The sequence below is a fragment of the Notothenia coriiceps genome, unplaced genomic scaffold (assembly GCF_000735185.1).
Source record: "Notothenia coriiceps isolate Sejong01 unplaced genomic scaffold, NC01 NC01_scaffold00032659, whole genome shotgun sequence".
Classification (NCBI taxonomy): Eukaryota; Metazoa; Chordata; class Actinopteri; order Perciformes; family Nototheniidae; genus Notothenia; species Notothenia coriiceps.
Window position 1 is genome coordinate 53,798 of NW_011365360.1, and position 21,876 is coordinate 75,673.

Sequence of the window (21,876 nt, forward strand, 5' to 3'; positions counted from 1 at the left end):
CTTAATCCTTCCTTTTTACTTTCCCACTTTACCAACCACGGACAGGTTGGTTTTTAAACATCTTCCAAATCCCACGTCAGCACACTTACAGTCTTACGTTACATAATCCACCGGCCCGCCAAAGTCGCCATGAATGTATGAGATTAGTTAGGCTTCTATGCATCTCAGGTTTTAATACTAAGTCTCGGACTCGCTACAGCCTGTTCACTCATTTTATTTTCAGGGGAGGGCGCGGGTTTTGGAGAACGGAGACGTATGTGGAATTTTTTCTCCTGTTCACAATTTACACACGTATACACTACCGGCGGCTGAAATTGCTAGAGGACATTCATACTCTGCCAATCCCAAGATTCAGTTAAATCCACCAAAAACCTGACATGACAGGTAACCCGATTGATTTTTGAAAAACATAAATCTCTGTGTCTCGTGAGGCCGCACGACACGCGAGTTGATTCCAGGAGCGGGTTCCTTCCTGCTGTCTGGGTTTCTCGGACATGGTTTATTGGTGTTGCGTGGATAAAAGACTGCTTACCCAGTCGTTGGTGTTGCTGCTGGCTGTCCACGTCTGTCCGGCTGAATCTCCATGTGTCCACGGACCGACCTTTGACTCTTTCAGGACAGACAACAAACGTTATAGTAAAGCCGCCGGCAGAAAATCAGGAAGCAAGCGTTACTACGCTATAATCCATCTTAATCTTTTACGTCACTGCATCGATACCGAATCATCCCACGTCCGCATCGCAATGCATCGTAGAACCACGATTCATTTTCACACACCCCTATTGCTATGGTGGAGTTTATGTGGGGTTATGTTCACATACTTATTTGATTATTCAAAAATCAAAAAACCGGATCTTTTTCATAAAAGGCGTTTTAGAGTTGTGCCCCCTAGATCGGGAGTCTCGAGTAAATTTTGTGCCCAACAGTGCACCAGATCGAAAAGCATTTACTGTAAAATTTACAAAAAAAATCTTCGTTTGGTACTAGGCCATCAAGAGCCCTTTCTTTTGCTGACATATAGCAAACAATTGGGCGGGCGCACGCAACACGCCACAAAAATTCACGCGCTCCGCTCTCACAATTACCTGCTGGGCCCAACGTGCCTTAGCACCCCAGCTGCTGATGACCCATCCTACCGCGGAAACACTGAAAGTTAATATCTTACAACACTCCAGACCTTACCGCTCACTGAGGCTGTAAGTTTATAAAGCCTCTCAGTGTGACTGGAGAGGACTCTCTCGGGTCACATTATTGCTACACACATCTTCGTTCTTATCAGTCCGTTAAAGCAGCTAGCACCAAGATTCTAATAACAAACAAGAGGCCGTACCGGCGCTCTCTCGTTCCGACTCGCTCACTTCGCACTTGGCTGTGCAGGCTGCGCGGGCGCGCAGATAAAAGCCCAAACATCCCCCATTCATCACTTACACACGGCAAACTGAAACGTGTAAACTCGGCCGTTTGAAAGAGGTGTTAGCAATTTACTTAATTATCGAATATTGTTACATCAAGGCCAGAAAATTAAAGTATTAATATCTAATAACTAAAAAGCGATACCACCGTCGCTTAAGCCACTAGGGTGTTTCCTTTCCTATCAGCTGGGTGCACGTTATGGTGTAAATAAACGGCCAATATAGCTGATTGGACTCAAATATAAGAAGTTCAGCCCCGAAATTAGAGTACTGCACAGGCGACACTATTGTGTGAAGAGAAGATTGAAGATGTTTGTGTAATGTTTGATATATTTAGTGATCCACTGTACATATGTCAGTTTTTGGCGGCAGTTCTTCCTGTGTTCCAGAAGCATCTCTCCATGCAAGGGCTCTATACAATAAAAGACTACGCCAGAATGTGTAATATTTAATGCAGCCGACGTGGTATTACCAATGCCGTTAAGTGCTGATGACTTCCAAAGAGAAAAGCAAGCACACTCGGGACTACAAGTACTTATTATATTTAAAAAAAAATGTTTTCGGTGATTCACATCACAGTAACAGCCGATATCCCAGCGGTTGCATTGCGGCATAAAACATCCAATCACAGCGAGCATTGAAGGACAATCACGAAAGGGTTTGAGCAAAGCGAGAGAATACTTCTTCGGGTGTAAAAGATTCTCTTAAGCAACTACTATGAGCTGCTCCGACTCTCGGTCCTGACAGACTCCAAAAGTCCGACATTATACAATATAACAAATAAATAAACACAAGGATAATTGTGTGTTATTGTTGAGTAAATAACAGTGTGTGGTTTAGAAAAGAATACAAAATTAGAAGGAAAAAACAATGAAACAATACAGATTTCAGTTTTCTGAGCCCCTACTCTCCCCATAACTGACAGCAACAACATTATACATTATTCAATTAAAATAAAGAAGCAAAAACAATAAGTTTGGCTTGATATTGAGTAAGAAAAAGGTTGATAAACGCGGTGATAATGGATCTGCGGAGAGCATTTCGCCGCAATCCCAACTCGTCTATTACCAACGTTCAGGGAGCTCTATGCAAGTCAATGGGACTACCTGATAGTTGAAACTCGACGCTAAAGGCCCCCCCTTGCGTTGGAAAGTGACGACAGGGACCCTGACATAACGTCAACATACTGTAGGCCAAGTTGGGAGAGAGAATGTGGTGTTGAAATACACTATAATAGGGGATATTTGCCCATAAATAAAAAACAGAGCTTGAATCTTTTACTTATTTCATAAAAGATAACTGCCATTTTCATGGCTCTGTTGTTTAAGTTATACTGATAAGCATTTTGTTTTGGTCTTGCCCGTGTGGGCATGTGCGGGTGGAGGGAGGGAGGGGGAGTGTAGTGAGTGTACTGTGGTACTGTGATATTACAATATAAATGAAATGGCATCGATTACTGTACACTATAATGAAATAAAAAGACTAATACAAAAAATAACAGCCAACCATAACATTGAAAGAAACATTCAACACAGAAAATTGCACACATGTATTATCATTGTATCAGAACTGATTAGAAGATTCTAACTTATTCTGTTCATTAGTTATGCCCATTCTTTTGGGCAGTGTCCATGGGCGTTTTTTTGCGAAGAATTGTCATATGTTGTCCTGTCAATTTACACTCAGCATTGCTGAGTGTAAATTGACAGGACAACATATGACAATTCTTCGCAAAAAAACGCCCATGGACACTGCCCAAAAGAATGGGCATAACTAATGAACAGAATANCAACTATAATATTAGACAAATATGAAGACGTTAAACTTTAAACATCCATGACTTAAACACTGTATCCAGGATAAAAGCCACATAGCTGCACCTGCAAGGTGAATACAGCTGGTAAAAGAAAAAGTTTTTGAATGTGTACATTAACAGGTTTATGATATCACTGCCCCGTCTAAGACACGATCCGACTTTAATTACATTTGACTCGAGTGTTTCGTCAACTTAATGTGTTGCTTAAAATAAAACTTCTGCATACAGTATGTGACACTGTGAGTGTTGCACGGCCAGATACGGCTCAAGAAGCTGACTCAGATAAGGAAATATATGATACATTATGATGTGATATGAATGACAATGGGACACATCGACGACTGCACTCACAGTGCCGTGGACTGTACGTAATGTTACTTTGATCCGGTTACTTGTGTTGTGGCAGATATTTAAGAAAGCTTTATTAACGCTAATGTTATAATAGTCAGATTGCTCTGAAGATGGGAGGTGATATTCTATTAATTTTCATATTATTGTCGGTTATTTTTGCCGGCCGTCTTTCCTGCAACGGCAGTTTAAACTGTATTTCCTTTCTCCTTTAATATGACTTGATCGCTTTAAACTCCACACACTAAGCTCTGATTGGTCAGCAGGCGGTGCTTTCGCTGACTTGATCTCTTAGCCTGCAACCTAACCTGCTCCGGACCAGGTTAGCCGCTCAGCATAAGTTACCATGGAGATCCAGCCCGCTAAAAAGAGAACCAGCATCGTAGCACCAGAAACCCAGAGTTTTCCCTGAAGTTAGCCCGCTAAACGATAATCCGGCTTCGTCGTACAGGCCTCTGGTATAATTCCACGCGCAAAAAAAAAATAAAAGTTAGAATACGTTATTTTAGTGTTTTGAAAGTAAACTGAGGTATGGCAAGGAAGTTTACTACAGCTGAGGCTTTGGAACAGATTTTTCAAGGGGACAATGTTGATGAAAATTCAGACGAATCTGATCAGCATGCCATGTGTGATTGTGGACATGATATATATCATGTGTAGTCTTCAAAATTGGCAGGACAAAAAACGACAATTCCTGGCAAAAGAACGCCAATGGACANACCACATGATTGATGATGTCACTACCTAGGGTATAAGACCGTTGGAAGTCACGCCCCTTCTCTGTCTGTCCTCAAGCCTCTTGAGATGTGTGCCTAAAATAAATAACGCCGTGATGGATGGCTAAACTTGAACGACTGAGATTATTCACCTTTCTGCTGCAGGAGACAAAAGGTTTAAGTCTACATCTGCTAACACGCCCATTATGCGTTATGAGTTTCTCCTAAATTCGCCAGTTAGGAGCTACTTTTAGCCCTAAAATCCTTTGTGAATACGGCCCCTGAAGTCTAAATAAAATCCTCCAGCGATCTTTTGAATCAAACTACAAACTGCTTCTGTATGCCCAACCCTAGCACTGAATCAGTATTTCATCTGCATAATTATGATTTTAAAATAAATGCAAATATGACAACAGAAGCAAAACAACCAGATGTTTTGTTTTGGTTCACCATAGCAGCATGCAGAGAACTACCAAACCCATACAAACTAATACATTAACATTTAAAGAGTTCATTATTTTCTGTTCAGACATTAAGCTTGACTTTCTTTCAAGCTGGCCCTACGCTCTCAAACTGTCAGCTCACCACAGTGACTGCAACAATGTGGCTTGTGTGGAAGTGGGTTAAGCCCCATGTGGCAGGCTCGGTGTTCATGCTTCCTCGTTCACTTTGCAAAAACGACAACATTTTCCAATTGATTGCCTGATGATCTGGAGTGTGTGGCAGCTGTTATCTCCAGTGTGTACAAACTCAAATGTGTTTGACTGATCTTAACAAATTATTCAGTTTGTTTTTACAACAGTGTGATTTCCCAGAAATTCCTCAGTAATCTCTGAGAGAAACGATTTGGTTTGTTTTGCTGCTCGGACTTCTGTGTTTTCTGATTCAAGTGATTGTGGATACTGAGGACAAAAGAAAGAAAGACCTGGATATTTCCATCTTAGAAAAGGCTTAATCTTTTCTGATGTCTTTATTTTATTTGTTTACAATGCAGGACAGGCTATCAACATGAAGCCACAGAAGAAGTACATTAACAGTGGTGTGTTTACTTCAATTTACAAATATAAATCCGATTTATTTTTAATCTTTTACCTCTGTTTTTTTTTCGTTGTACAACAGGTTGAAAACTGGACCAAATTCTCCTCTCTAATGTAACTTAAAAAACTAAATTCAATTAATATTAATAAATGAATGAACAAATAAAAAATATAAAATGAACAAACAACAAATGCAAAATAACACAGGAATTGGAATACACAAATGTAGGATACTGTTACATCAACCACATGAAAAGAAAGGAGGTTTCAAACTTCCTTTATAACCTCCTTTAGCTTAGGAACCACTGGACCTCCCTTGACGAAAGGGCATTGTGGGGCAGCATTTTCTCCTCTCCTTTCGTCAAGGGAGGTCCAGTGGTTCCTAAGCTAAAGGAGGTTATAAAGGAAGTTTGAAACCTCCTTTCTTTTCATGTGGTTGATGTAACAGTATCCTANACATTCCTCAAGCTTGCTTTAATCGTTTGATTTTATACAACTGGTTCTGGTTGTACAGACGAATGAAATGTGACATGGCCAACATTCAGTTACTCTTTATCATAGTAATAACTAAATCATAATGTTTTAACGCCTAATCTTTTTTTTTAACCATGCATAGGTGTAGAACATTTGATTGATGGCATTTGAATTAACTCAAGCTTCAAGCAGACATGACAGCTATATACGTTCTAGCTGATTTTGCTCACCAGACACACACTAGTTGTGTCAACAAGGCAGGTTTATGATAAGAAGTTATTATTACATGAATGCTTTGTGTTTTGGAAAAGGATGGCTTGACTATAAGCTTCACAGATGCAACCATGTTACACATAAGGTGTTTAACTAAGTATTTTATTGAAATGACATGATTACATGTAACAAGAATATAGATGACAGAATCCTATTCAATTGTATCAAATAAACCTCAGCAGTGTACAAATGTGCGATGGGTAAAGAGTGACCACTGGTGAGCCAAAGATAAACGGCAGTGTGTTGCAAACACACATAACATTGTTGTAAGCAAGGAGTTTTACATGTTGGCGAGGCCTGGGCTATGGGCCATAGGATATGTCTTCATAATTATTCGTGTGGTGAACATAAAAATAATTTGTGTGTAAATATGTGATTTGAAATGTAAATCACCATCCACAAATGCATTTAAAAGATTTGCAAACTCACAAATACATTTGCAAGTGTAAAACGGTCTGCAAATACGCAAAAATATTTTTGGTTGTGAGCCAGCTGTGGGTGCGTTACGGCCGAGCCGCGGTAGATCTGTTCGCATCAAAAGAAAATGCTCACTGTCAGCTTTTCTTTTCAATGCGCGATCAAAACGCACCATTAGGCGTGGACGCGCTCGCGCACATTTGGCCTCCGGTCCTCCTATACGCGTTTCCACCCCTGGCGCTAATACCCCCAACTCTGGCCAGAGTGAGGGAACGGCGACACACAATGATCCTGATAGCTCCGCACTGGCCTGCAATGTACTGGCTGGCGGAGATATATCAGCTGCTGTGCGGTCAGCCGTGGCAGCTCCCCCTACGCAGAGACATACTGTCTCAGGCGGGGGGGACGATCTTTCACCCACACCCGGAGCGCCTGGCCCTATGGGCCTGGCCCGTGAGTGGTATAATCTGAATACAGTGGGTCTCCCGCAGAAGGTGATAAACACTATTCAGAGTGCAAGAGCTTCCTCCACTAGGTCTCTTTATGACTGTAAGTGGAGGGTGTTTGAGGAATGGTGCCTTCAAAAAGGGCACACCTCTTTTCAATGCCCTGTGGGAGTGATTTTATCATTTCTACAGGACCTAATTGATAAACACAGAGCTTTCTCCACGATCAAAGTCTACCTGGCTGCTATTGCTGCCATGTGGGTTTTGAGGGTAAGACGGCCGGCCAGCATCCTCTGGTCTGCCGTTTTATGAAGGGAGCTCGCAGCTTCCTTCCTGTCTCCAGGTCACTGGTGCCCTTATGGGACTTGACAGTGGTTTTAGATGGGCTCACTCGAACCCCATTTGAGCCCCTGGAAGAAGCTGACATGAAGCACCTGTCACTCAAGACAGTGCTGTTACTGGCCCTGGCATCCGCCAAGCGAGTCAGTGACATTCATGCGCTATCTGTACATCCTTCATGCACTCAGTTCGCCCCAGGGCTAACGAGAGTGTTGCTGAAGCCCAACCCTGCCTTTATACCTAAGGTGGTTGGTTCATGTACCCCAATTGACATTGAGGCATTTCTTCCGCCGCTGTGTCCCTCCGGGGAACAGCAGCCGAATTTGCTTTGTCTAGTCAGTGCTTTACGCACTTATATGGACAGATCAAAAGAGTTTCGTCATAATGACCAACTCTTTGTGTCCTGGGCTAACCCAAAGAAGGGCAAGCCTGTTACTAAGCAACGGCTCTCTCACTGGATTGTGGAGGCAATTGCTTTGGCTCGTGGTCTGGCTGCATCCTGGGCTTTGTTAAAGGGTGTCTCCATCCAAGACATTTGTGCAGCGGCGAGCTGGTCCTCGCCGCTCACTTTTGTCCGCTTTTACAGGCTAGACGTCTCTGCTCCCAGTGTGGCCCGAGCAGTGCTGGGCACCCTGTTGAGTCAGAGCTCTACCTGTTAAGTTCTGGTTGGTTTGGTGATTTTCGAGATAAGCTCGTCTGGCAATACGGGAGCTCCAATATCCCATAGTGAGAAATCGAACGGAGTGTTATGAATGAGAACTATAGGTTACTTACGTAACCCCAGTTCTCAGAGTAACATGAAGTGAGATGTCTCACTTCATGTTACTCTGAGAACTTATTTTTAATGACGCATTGCGCGTATCGCAAAGCTACTTATAGGGGGGGTGGATTCCCTGACGCTGACGTCAAGATCACCTGCCAATCAGGATTGGCGTAATGAGATTGATGCTTCTGTTTGCTCCGCGATGAGGCGCATCCCATAGTGAGACATCTCACTTCATGTTACTCTGAGAACTGGGGTTACGTAAGTAACCTATAGTTTTGGTGGTCATGCCACAACCGTGCACGTGCATGCATGTGCGAGTCATGGTGAGATATCTGGATTAAGATGTTGCTTTTTCTTTGCACAGCATGAAAGAAAGGCGAAATGAATGGGCTGTGATTTTAGTATGTTTAAGCAGAGGTCAATAATTTGTACGGCCCTCGAAGAGATGTTGAAAAAAATCAAATGGCCCTTGAGAGGAAAAAGGTTCCCCACCCCTGCTCTAGACACTACTTTGTACACAGCCTTTTGGAGTTTTGGACATACCATTCCTGGGCGTGGGTAGGGGACTTTTCCCTGGAAGGGGACCCACTGGTAGTTGGGCCCCTCTTTGTGAGCGAAGGGACCCAGGAAGGCCCTGCGGATGTCATTCATGGAGTAGACACACACGGCTGAGCCTTTGAATACACTGCTGCTGGGGGACAGGGGAAGCTGTTAGAAACATCAAAACACAAATGTAACACACTCTTGTCTTTCTCTCTCTTGCACTCGCTGACACACACATATCTACTTGCATAAACACACACACTATGAGTGGACTCTGACCTGGAAGTAGAGAAGACAGTGTAGACCAGAGGGTTCTTCCTGTCACGCGTCTGCAGCAGAAACACGTCGCCTGAGGATGGACACACACACGTAAACACACACACACACACACACACACACACACACACACACACACACACACACACACACCCACACACAAACTGAGGTCAGGTTGTGGTAGTCCAGAGGTCAAAGGTTGAGAGAAAGATAAGCAAAGCTTTATTGCCATGTCAACTTTAAAGAAATGTTTCTCTATTAACTCCACAACAGCTTCAAGCAGTGGTTTGTATAAGTTTCTTTATTTTTTTAAATAGTCTCATTTAAACATTTTCTTTTTGTAGAATCCACCCTTCCAACTGGTATCACATGTTTCAAAAGTTATGTAGTCTAGGTATCTCAGTAGAGTAATTCCAATGGTTTTTAGATCAAAACAAATAATTCTACAGGGAGGTCCTTTAAAAAGATTTAGCCTCAGGTATGGCCAGAAAACTCTTGGTCAAGAGATAAGGGGCTCATTGTTCATAGGGGGGAATGTGACGGACTGACTTAGCCTGGGGTAGGGTTAGGTTTTAGACAAACTCTTTCTCTGAGATTGCCTTTCACTGCGTCACAAGATAAGCACACAGACATATCATATTATGGCCCACAGATATGGTCAGAAAGATCAATCAAAACCATCTTGATAGCTGAAACCGCTATGTAAACCACATGATTGGAAGGTTTGGTGTTTTTCCTTTTGAGACATGCTATTTGGTTTAGAAAGAGTTACTAGCCAAATGGTTTCACAAAAATATGCACTCTATTTCAAGTTTACAGCATATCAGTAAACAATGATAAGGATGAAAGATCTACATTTTTCGTAGTTTGAACAAAACAAATTGAAGCTTGATTTCACACAGCAGCAGATGTTATCAGGGGAAGCTAGTTTACAAGTTAAGCTGCTGCAGTGTTAACTCCATGCAGAGTTTTTAATATTTCCAGCTGGCTCAAGCCAAAGCCGCTAAAATAAACTAAAAAAATAGTAGCCTGGCTTCAGGGAACATGCCTAATAGAAACATGATGTTAACTTTTGTCATACGAAGAATCACCAGAGACAAGCCTGCAACTGTCTCTGAACCCACAGCGACAACACTGGCTTCAGATCAAGCCAGGATATATTACCAATTTATCTTTTACTCATGCTTTTTCCAAGTCTGCAGGAATGTGGGTCTGTGGGTCTTTGCACCCACAGAATGTGCTTCTGTGTAAAAATCGAACAAATCAAGTCAACGATGGAAAATCATACTCTTTTTTGCCTTTTTCTAATTTCTGCAAAATGGTATTTCTTTATCACATTGATTTGATTGAATAGATTCAGAAATGGGGATATAAGGTAGCCCAGACGAGTCAAGCGATTTATAAGTTCACTGGACATGACAGCACTTGTTTTGTCTAAAGGTTCTAGCATACCTCAGGCAAAATTGTACTTTCTTCAAACTCAGGTTCCTACAGGGCTTTCACCCTGACACAATTGATGTGACCCAATGCTTTTATGTAATCGTCATATTCATAAATTACTTTATATACAGTACAGAATCGGTCTGCATGCAAACAAAACTTACGCAGCTCGTCAAAGTACGTGTCGCTGCCGTCTGCACCTGGCACCGAGCAGATCAGACGGGTCTTGAGGAATGTCGTCCACTTGTTCACCAGACTCCGCTGACCGCCCATGTCATTCTGATTTCAAGATAAAGTCCGTCAAGAGTTGTTAAACAGGGTATTATGTGTTAATGTGTGAAGGAAGAGAGTATGAGCAGTATTAAATATTGGGCACACACCACTTTCACAACTATCTTTAATTCCTAAACAGAAAATGACCTCACTTTTGTTATAGTAGCTGTCGACTCAAATAACCAGGTTGAGTAGGCCTGATACAGACTTGAATTATAATACTGAATTTAGGGATCGAAACTTTCTCTTACCCTGCAGAGCTGTCCAATGCGGGAGTAAGTGGACTTTCCCAGACCCTGGGCCTCAACCGCCGTCTCACGGAAAAAGAAAAACACCTTGTCATCATCAGGGTTTTCACTTTCTGGGACCCAAAAGGAACCAACAAACTTTGGTTCTGGGAGACAGAAACAATCAGGGAACAATGTCAGTTTCTGGAACAAGTTGTGAGTTTCATTATAACAACAACAGACTGAGGTACGTTATCACATAAAGTTAACTTAACAAAATAGAATAGATTATTAGCTGACACACAAACACACACTGACCATTGAGCCAGCGGGAGTCATGCTGTTCGGTGCGGATGGAGGGGCGTTTCCCCAGGCTTCTGAAAATGGTGAAGTCCCGTCCCATTAGGTCTGTAGCTACGCCTGCATATAGCTCATCACCTAAGAGACAGAACGAATGAATTAGTCCGTGATTGGTAATGTGACCTTAAATGATGACTGGACCTTTGTCATAAGCCAAAACCAGCTGAAAGTATGGCATGAAAATGTTTGAAAATGAGAACAACAATCAGTTAATCGTTCATTAGCATCATCAGCTAACATTAACATGAGTTATTTACCGACAAGTACAGATGCAGCGTTGTGGCGAGGATCATACGGACTCTTCCCTTTCCCGTCCTCCACCTTAGAGGGGTCAATCCTGAACACGTGGTCCTGACGGAGGGAGAGGACAAGCAGAAATGGGTTTAAAAAGTGAAAAAACATACAATGCAATGGACTCAAAACTAATTTGCATCTAAGAACTTGACCTATAATGGATTTGTCTGCATCCAAGGTTCAAGGTTCAAGGCTTTTATTGGTCATATACGAACATAGCTAGAGTGTAGTTATGACGATGAAAATCTTAGGTCACAGGCTCCTCCAACAGTGCAACACAATAAAATAGATAAACAGAATGACCATTCAGTGTTAATGTGCTATATACTAAGCTTTCCAAGCATGAGCAACTGCTACATTTTGTTAAACACATACATCTTGTGAGTGGAGGTATGTGCCTGCACTTTTTTCAGATTATGTTCTCACTTATAATTAACAGGTTGGCCAACCCTCTGAGACCCACGGGGCCGTATACGATCCCAAATATCACGTTGTGTTCAAAGCGTCATAACTTCTCAGCTGTTTCAGCCAGAGACATGCTGTGTTTTTGCTCTTAAACTACAGAAACGGCAATAAACAACTCCATTAAGTTTTTCATTGAGAGGCGTTTATTTACAGTATTTCGGTGAAACTAATGTGCGTAAAGTTTTAAAAGATGCGGATAGTCTCACCTTGATTCTGACGCATTGCTTATCGTTTTCTGTTTTATAGATCTATTCTCATTGACCATCTTTGTTTGTGACGTAAAGAGTGTAAGACTCACGTTTCTGAATCGGACACTCTGAGTGGATGCAGTCACAGCCAATCGGAGTCTGATTCAGAGGGTTGCCTGTCAGTTCCGTTGTTATGTGTACTGAAACGAGAGGCCTGTACGACAAAGCCGGTTCAACATAACCTGGATATGTTTGAGTTAGCCGGTTGGCCTAATCCAAAAAATATGCGCTCTCGCTAAGCGGTCCTATGATGCAGGTTATCAAGTGGATCGCTCAAGCCAGCCGTGTCCTATCTAGTTAGGCGCGTGTTCACATGAAAGGGGTGATATTTGGAGCATTCGACCAATCACAAACATGGACAAGCGTAACTGACAGTGCAGCGCGNACCCCCAACCCGTAGTTCCATGAGTGAATAATGTAACCTAGTTAATTAGTGATCACTACACAAGCCCCCCCAGAATTCAACCATGGACACAATCCTCGCGTCTGGGAGGAAGCACCACAGGGGCCGAGGAGGGTGGGGCCGCAGGTGAGGGCCGGGCCATGGAACGGGCCGTCGGAAGGAGGCCGCAGAAGAGGGTAGGGGCCCCAACAAGGGCGAGGGCATCCCCACCGGGGGTTGGGGGGCGGGCCACGGAACGGGCCGTCGAAAGGGTGGCGCAGAGGGCCGTGGTAGGCGTCGTGGCGGATGGAGACAACATCCGCCAGCCGTAGAAAGCTGGGTCGCTGTGCTGCGACGTGGGGACGGGGTGACTATTCCGGTGGTCCCCAGCAGGAAGGAGCGCAGCCTGGCCGCAGGCGAGCGCGCAGCGGCGGCGGGCACGAAGTCCTCGGGAGGAAGGAGTGGTATCCCCGGGAGGCAGGAGCAGTCTCCCCGGGAGGAAGTAGCCGTGGACAGGCGAGACGGGGTCCAGAAGAACGCCAACCAAGCGCCGATGACAGCATGGGCGACATCCGAAGCCGCCGTCGAGGCGAACCGTTAGCCGCGGTTAGAGGAGAGGCCAGGCAGGGTCCAGTAGTGCGCCACCCAGGCGCCGATGAAAGCGTGGGCGACATCCGAAGCCGCTGCCGAGGCGAGGGAAGAGGCCAGACAGGGTCCAGAAGCGCGCCACCCATGGGCCAATGAAAGCATGGGCGACGTCCGAAACTATCGAGGCGAGACGGGGTACAGAAGTGCGCCACCCAGGCGCCGATGAAAAAGTGGGAGACGTCCGAAACTGCCGCCGAGGTGGTGAAAAAGCGAGAGTGTCCACACAAGGTCGACCGTCTGATCGAACCTCCTCTCAGGCACCGGAAAAAGCTCGAAAGGGTTGTCCTGTCCACGATCAAAAACAGGTGGGCGAAATTTTGAGAGGATCCACACGAGGTCAACAAGGCCTGGTCAAACCTCCTCTCCAGGATCACCAAAAAGGTTTAACAGTCAGATGTTAACACATGGAAGCAGTCAGCCGTTAGCTGCTAGCCATTAGCCTTCAGTCATCGTTAGCTGCTAGCCGTTGCTAGCCGTCAGTCATCTTTGTTAGCCGTTGTTAGCCGTTAGCTGATAGTCACTGTCGACAGCCGTTATTCAATGTCGTCGGCCCCGGAGTCTCTGCCAGGCGGCGTGCCTCTAATTTCTGCGAGACTTATGTCAGGGTCACCAGTGTAGTGCCGAGAGAAGGGAGTCAGAGGCGGTGCATCGAAGGTGCAAAGTTGGCATTACCTCGAGGGCCGTACCAAATTTTCTCATGGTCCGTATACGGCCCGGAGGCCGGAGGTTCCCCACCCCTGGTCTAGAGTTTCATTTTTTGTCACTTTTATTGTTGAAATACTTGTATGTAATTCTTAAGTAGCACCTTTGAATACTTATGCTCCCAGGTTTCTAATATTGAGTTGTGTGCACTTCATACACTTGCAGCATTAGACCTAATTTCATCCAAAGCTCTCCACAGCCCTCCTAATCAATATGTGCTTATCAGGGCTCTTAGGTTCTGCTTAGCACACAAGCGTGGCGTCAGCAAGATTTGTTATAGCTTCAGCTGTTACTGCCAAAGCAGAACAATCCCCATTGTATGACTGCAGAATAGTAATTGTATTTGACCCACAGTAAACTCTCTCTCACGCCATCATCACCTCACTGGGTTGTAAAATTAGCGGGACGAATCAAATTAGAATAATCCGATCATGCTTACTAGTGAAATATGCAAAGCTGCCTAAAAAAAGCTGATTCAGAGTTTAAAATGCAGAAACCAGATCAAAAGTGATTCACTTTATGACGAAAGTGTATCTTCTGTACACAACATAAAAAGCATTAATACTGCATGATGTTACAGCATATTTAAGTAACATTTGAGTATCTGTTAAGAAACACTGGACTGGAATTTTAATTCGAGAGGAAGGCTGGACTCTGACCTGGAGAAAATCTCTCACGTTCCTGTGAGCCATTACATCAAATCACCTCACTGGACTGACACAGTTTATATATGTTTACATACACAAAATAAACCTGCTCATCTAAAAAGCTGGAGCTGTTTTGCACTCGCAGGCCTGTCGTGCAGAGCTTAAACAAATCCCTTACAGTAGAAGTAGATTGGCTGAATTATTAAAGTACTTTGAATTGCTGGGTAGTACCCAAATCCTTTTATGTACACTACATTCCCACCGATAAAATTGTTTAACTCTTGATGGTTTAATCAGTATTAAAGTTGAATATTTGAAAGTTACTTTTAACATTTTGCATCCCACAAGGGAACCAAAATGCGACCTCGAAAAAACAACAAATCTAAAAAGTTACGCAACAACCAAAAATGTTATTGCAAATTAATAATTTTGTGATTTATCTGATTTGCAAGTGTGTATAAATATGACCTTTTGCTGGAATATGAATTTATTTTATTGCCCTCCATTAGTGTCCCAGCAAGACATTTGGCAGTTTTGAGTCCACGAAGGGTTTCCCAGATGATGTGATCCAGTTTGCGCGTCACCACCCTCTGATGTATAACCCAGTCTACCCTATGAGCCGACGGCCCGTATTCGTCAGAACCAACGTGGACTACAGCTTCACACAGATTGCTGTGGACAAAGTCAACGCTGCGGACGGACAGTATGATGTGATGTTTATTGGCACAGGTAAAATACAATTCTGGCTCTTATCTTAACCCTCCTGTTGTCTTCGGATCAAATCCGACCGCTTTACTACTTTCATTAGTCATAACTTTTTTGTTTTACATTCGATTGCTTTAAGGCTTTATGATATCCTTCACAGTAGACATTTGAACATATAAAATGGCTGATCAACACTTTCATTGAATTTTGGATTATTTAGTCAACTTTGTAACACCCATGGTGTTCCCGGCCATAAAGAAAAGGAATTAGTAACCATCCGGATAAGATAAAACACACACACACACACACGCACACGCACACGCACACGCACACACACACACACACACACACACACACACACACACACATGTTCAGTGTCTATTCTTTGTTTATTTACTGCAGCTTTTCGTGTAGTCTGACACAATATTTACAGTTTGAAAGGGTGTTAAATTAAATTTGACCGTGAACACCAAAGTAAGGGGGGGGGGGGAAACAAAGACAATAGGAGGGTTAATAGTTAAACTATAATATGTTTTGTGACTTGATGCATCGCATCTCTTATTTCAGACAAAGGGACAGTACTAAAGGTGATCAATATCCCCAAGGAGAGCTGGAACGACATGGAGGAGCTTCTACTGGAGGAGCTGGAGGTCTTTAAAGTAAGAAAACTATGATGGAGCCCATTTATTGTAGTTGACAAAGCATTAATAAGTGAATTGTATTGAGGGGCAATACAGTGCTATTCTTTCATCTTAAATGTATCTCTAATAATGCAAATTCATTTGTTATGTAGCATGGTAATATATTTTCTCTGTCTCTCTGCTCTTCAGGATGCCTCGTCTATCATCGACATGCAAATATCTTCAAAACGGGTATGTTGTTTTATACAAAAAATAAATGTTTTGTTTTTAACATTATGTCTTTAGTTTTTTGTATTCTTTTTAAAACTCCCTTTTAATCTTTGTCCCTCAACTTTGTGTCCTTTTAGCAACAGCTGTATCTGGGCTCAGACACAGGCATTGCCCAGGTCCCCCTGCACCGCTGCAGTGTGTATGGGAAGGCCTGTGCTGAGTGCTGCCTGGCAAGAGACCCATACTGCGCCTGGGATGGAACATCCTGTACTCGCTACCTGCCAAATACCAAGAGGTATGTGACACGAGCACTAATGGCACTCACCAGATGATAGTTCATTTTACTGAGCATGGATAACACGAAGAAGACTGCTAGTATAATCAACACATACTCATTTTGCAGACGTTTCCGTCGCCAGGATGTAAGGAACGGAGACCCCAACACCCTGTGCTCTGGAGGTATGATTAAAAAACAATTGCTTTGATTTGTTGTTCAAAACATGAATGTTTTTAAGGCCTACTGCTGATGAGGTTTATTCGAAAACAACAATCTAAGCTTTACTCTGATCCTGCTCTGACTCACAGAGACTCTTGGCATCTGACATCTCACTGTCCATGTGCCAAAAAAAGCCCAAACCCTTCACCCCTTCACCCCTGGTGACCTCTGTCTTCCCAGACCACAATACCAGCATTCTGCTGCTATCTGTCTTTCTGCCACAAAACTGAATAAAGCTAATCGCTCAAACTTTAGCAGCTCCTGAGTAATACGATTACATCCTGCAAGCCGGGTTGTGAAAAACTAATGACATTTGGAGTGATTGTTTCTGCTGAGAGGGGCATTGCACAAAAGCGCTGATCAGAGGTCAGTTTAGCAATTTCGAAACTATGGTTTCCCCAATTATGTATGCGGTGCTGGTGGCTTGAATAGTTAGTAACTGATATTTTTTCTGAACAAATCACAGTCTTGAAGTTGGAACCTTTTCCATTGCTAAAACTCACCACTCATATTGACAACATGCAAGACTATGAGTCGTTGTTAAGACCAGAAGAGTTCTCAAACATAAAACATGTGAACATTTGTTTGAATCAACACCCTTTAGATAATCTCACATTATGCAAGATTGTATTACAATTTCCTATTAACAGCCAACATTGACTTTTGTTCAGTGTTATATGTGAGTATTATTTTAACACGTCAATTGTGCTAAGTAGTAATGCAGGTTATGTTTAAAACTGTTTAAATCTAGTAGCTGGTTTCTTATTAGCAATATCAGCTCAAATATTTTCTGTACCATATTATCCAATCATTTATTGGTCTGCCCTGCCCTTGTTTTGTCAAGGATTTTTTGACCTTTTGTACTCCTGACATTTATTTTTCCTGTCCCGTGTCATCCTGCCCTCTTCTTTCCTAATGTGTTGCCTTTTCAAGCCTTGCCTTATCTGTATTGTCATTGGTGAGTGAATGTCCATAGTAACAGTACACCCCATAATGTCCTTGTGTTTGCTGCCCCCTTCAGACCACCATAAGCATCGCGTTGCAGAGAGGAAGCTGTATGGAGTTGAGGGAAGCAGCACTTTCTTGGAGTGTATCCCCAAATCCCTTCAGGCCAAGGTCACATGGACTTTCCAGAAACATCCACAGAACCCACGGGAAGAGGTGAGATTGATGGCGGGGAGAGGAAATAGGTTACAAACAATAACACTGACAAGGACATTGCCAAAGTTAATGTAGTATATATATATAGTGTATATCAAACCAGAAAGCACTTATTTTGCCATGTGCTATTGGTGTGATTTGTTTTATTTACCGTTAGGGCTAGTAGCCCACATACAACTTTGCTAGGTTGCATTGATGCCAAAAACAAACTTGAACAATAAGACTGAAGCGCATTAGTCCACATAATTCAGTGCAGACATTACATTTTCAATTAATTTATGTTTTCTAGGTGCGTCTCGATGACCGCGTCCTCCACACAGACAGAGGGCTTCTGGTTCGTCGTGTCCTTAAGAGAGACGTCGGCCTCTACCAGTGCCATGCCATGGAACACGGCTTCACCCAAACATTACTAGGCATCACCTTGGAAGTGGTACCTTCAACATCGTCATCAGTTTCCAACCTACCCTCCGATGCCCCTGTCCGATTAGAACCCCGCAGCGGAGGTGGCACCCCAATTACCAACCAAAAGCTTTGGTACCGGGACTTCATGCAGCTGGTGGACCACCCTAACCTGAGCACCGTCGACCAGATTTGTGAGCAAGTGTGGGCACGAAAGAATGCCGGAGCTGACCAAGCGGATAAAACCTTTCCTACTCCAGGGAAGGAAGTCCCACCTCTGGGCCCAGCTGTCCGCCCAGCTAACAAGAAGTGGAAGCATCTTCAAGAGATTAGGAAGGGGAGAAACCGCCGGACCCACGACGGGAAACCTAACCCCCGGGCTCCTCGCAGCGCAGGGCTGTAACAACACATAGATGGAGGGAGAAAATAATGACTGATACAAGAAAAAATTGAGAAGAATGATAGAACGAGACTGAGAAAACAAAGAACTCTTGGAGGTGTTCATGCATACAAATACACCAATGCACATAAAAACACATGCAGACACACACACAGCACCTCCTCCATTGTGTATATTTATCTATCGATTCCCCCACTATACGGTACCACTGGCCAGCCGATGCATGTGCTGTCCAAATTGATTCTGCACGATCCCTTTACACTGTTCAATTAGTGTAGTTGAGTGTATAAACAGGTATGTGGGAGTGAACCTACCTTTATCCGTGGACAACAAACACACTTACCCTTCTTACCCTTTGCCACTGACTGTATATGGAAACACCGGATTACCACATTTTTTGTTGGGTAATTAAAGTTGGCCTACTACACATACTCTATGTGGCTCACAGTATGAACACCCACTCTCTGGACTATACCACTCTGAACAAAATCAAGGTCCCAAAGTTTGGATGACCTCTCCGCTTTTCATACCTGGATATTTCATAGTAGTGAAAAAAAATTGCGGACTTGAGTGCTGCGTAAAATGGGGGAATGGAATAACTGGAATACTCTGCTTAGTAAGGGTCTCAAACTGGAAACACGTTTAACTATTTATGTTCAATTCCACAATGATGCAGATTAATAGAAACATTTTAGAACGTGATAAACACACATTTATCAATCTCTTGAGGTGGGGTTGGTGCACATATTCACAGTAACCTCAATTTTTTCATGGTTTTGTGTACATATAACACATTGCAGTAACAGAAGAGATACAGATACCAGCTCTGTGGGACCGCCTGTGGAACAGATCAGCATGTTGCAAAACTGCTTATATTATATAGTTGCTTTTTTTGTGGTTTCCTTAGGCACATTGAGGCATGTTGCAGAAAAATAAATCACACAATTCAACGCAGTTATGGTTAGAGAGCCGTCAAATCTGGCAAGATATGATTACACTGCTTGTGTTGTAAAAACCACTAGAGAATTGGGGGTGGAAAAACTACTGGCATTCCATGATGTGAGAGAAAGAGGAGTTTACAGTACGCAGATGGAGCCCAAATAATACGTGGATTACGTCTAAGCAAGTTTCAAAATTATTGTAATCAGCATCAGATGTGCATAAATAAAACAGTTTTGACAAAATCCAAATACCTTCCTTTAAAATCCACTATTTATTGGTTTTTATTTTTGGCTGTGTTTAATGTTTTGTGCATTAACATTAAGGAGAAATGGTGGTTGTTGGGTGAAAAGCATTAATATGATGAGGAGATAGAGGGAAGTGGACTCCAGTATGACAACCCATGTTTCTGGGCTACAGTACAGTATATATATTAGCATGATATTTATGAGTGAAACTATGATTTTGTTTTTTGTATTCTAAGCGGTACTTCTACTCCTTGCTCTTTTACACTGTTCTTGCATATGTTGTGTGTGATAAATACATATATGCAAATAATATGAGATGAGTGTTATGCCGACACCTCCTCCAGCACGAAAAGTGCTCAGAAAGCTGTTGTTCTGCGCTACCCACAATGCATTTCACTGTTTGCAAAAACAAAACAAATTCCATCTGACTCTATACACCGTTGGAATCACTTTCAACGTAGTGTTAGTCATTAATATCATTGACTTTTGCTGCTTAATGATGTCATATCTTCCTGATGTACAATTAGTACGATAAGGTCTTCCTACTTCCTGTCTTTAGTCCTCCCTTTCTCTGTGTAATATCTGTAAAGAAACATGTTTGTTGCTGTCTGTGCTGACATGGTGTGTGTAGCCTTCCCCTTAGTGTCCATTGTGTGTACAGGCTCAGATGAGGAGCCTATCTGTGGTACCATACTTTATTGTATCATAGTCTATCCACATGAACGAAAGCCACTGGTCATGTAACTGGTCATGCACATCATGCATTTAGGTTTTGCATTCATGAAATCGTATGATTTTAATGATGAATTTATAGTCTAATTTGTGTTGCTGCCACACATTTCAGAGAAATATCAAGGTTTCAAAGATTTTCAGCTTACTGAAGTTTTACTATTTGTGTGGTCATTAATTCACACAGGCCCTGATAGCAGGAGGCAGCACAAATTAAGTCTGTGAGTGGATTTTAGATGTATGGAATCATTATCGTTGTTATTTATATACCTTCTTTATAGAGATGTAATTAACTCTTTTAACCGAACTGAACTGACTGACTCTAAAGTACTGACTGTAAAAGGGACACTCTGCATTTTGACACCACATCCTTTTTTGGCAAACAACTGTTTAAATGCTGACATCATTTGAACCCCAGAACAAATTGAATTTAGACTACTAATTAACTAAATGGATATTATTAGTGATGTATTATTTCTTTAATAAGTGATGATTGGTAGTGATGTCAAATTTTCCTGAGTCTCTCTTTTTAAGCCAGCTGTTGTTTTGTGCTCTTTTGAATTGCATGACCAATGTGACCAACGCGTTTGACAATGGTGCGGCGAGAAAGAGCAAGAGAAAGAAAGCACAATGTTGAATATTAATATTATTCCTAAGTATTTATGTGCAAAGATAAGCTGATATGTTGTGGTGGATTCTTTTATTTTTTGTTATAAATGTAGATTTTCATCTGTATTGTTCATGTTCTGCTGAAAAGGACTCAACAATTGTTTTGGACATTTCAGCCAATTGTTAAAAAACCTCATCCAGTGTCCAGTTAGTCTTTGTTGTTCACACAGCCCTCCAATCAACACTCCTGTTGTATCCCATGCCATGTGACGCACCCCTGTACGATAGCTCACAAGGAGAGGCTTGTGTTTGTATGTGTGTGTGTATGTGTGTGAAAGAGTTTTTGGGGAAAGCAGAGCTCTGTATATAATGGCAAAGGAACAGTGTGTGTGTGTAGAGCGGTCTGTAGGTGAGAGTTCAAAGGTCGAAGGTCGAAGACCAAAGTTAACGTGGTGCACTGTAATACTCCCAGAGGTCTTTGTGAAATGTCATGTCAGATTGTTTTTGATTAACACAATAAAAATATGCAGTTACTTAAACATTTCTGATCTGTTCCGTACTATGCTGGGAGGGGGATCATTAAAACAGTATAACATTATTTTGTTAATGATTAACAAATATAATGAGTCATATTTTAAGTCATGACAGTCATGACAATGTTAGGATGTGATGCATTTCTGTGTTTAATTTATTCCAGGATTAGATGTCATAAATAAAGTAAGATAGACCAACTACTGTAGACCAACTCCAGATTCTAAATTATGTTTTCTGCGTTTTGACCACATGGTGG

General features: G+C 42.5%; 3 protein-coding genes across 3 annotated transcripts in view; 2 read left to right on the plus strand and 1 right to left on the minus strand.

Moving 5' to 3' along the window:
• LOC104960990 (semaphorin-3B-like) overlaps positions 1-5,447 on the plus strand; it is a 31,880-nt gene extending 26,433 nt beyond the window's left edge. The window contains exon 6 of the mRNA XM_010789189.1: positions 5,412-5,447. Within this exon, the coding sequence (XP_010787491.1) occupies positions 5,412-5,447 (36 nt within the window). The remainder of the gene's footprint in view (positions 1-5,411) is intronic.
• Positions 5,448-7,183: 1,736 nt separating this feature from the next.
• On the minus strand, positions 7,184-12,777 carry LOC104960991 (semaphorin-3B-like). The gene is made up of 8 exons (XM_010789190.1): positions 12,637-12,777; positions 11,421-11,514; positions 11,122-11,241; positions 10,828-10,970; positions 10,468-10,582; positions 8,867-8,936; positions 8,562-8,732; positions 7,184-7,349 (listed from the first exon to the last, which is right to left on the minus strand). Exons 1-8 carry the CDS (start codon positions 12,775-12,777, stop codon positions 7,184-7,186), a joined length of 1,020 nt encoding a protein of 339 aa, XP_010787492.1.
• A 515-nt stretch (positions 12,778-13,292) lies between these two features.
• On the plus strand, positions 13,293-21,625 carry LOC104960992 (semaphorin-3A-like). The gene is made up of 8 exons (XM_010789191.1): positions 13,293-13,505; positions 15,059-15,278; positions 15,822-15,913; positions 16,085-16,126; positions 16,243-16,400; positions 16,509-16,564; positions 17,623-17,762; positions 18,052-21,625. Exons 1-8 carry the CDS (start codon positions 13,293-13,295, stop codon positions 18,562-18,564), a joined length of 1,434 nt encoding a protein of 477 aa, XP_010787493.1. The 3' UTR covers positions 18,565-21,625.
• The last annotated feature ends 251 nt before the right edge of the window (positions 21,626-21,876 follow it).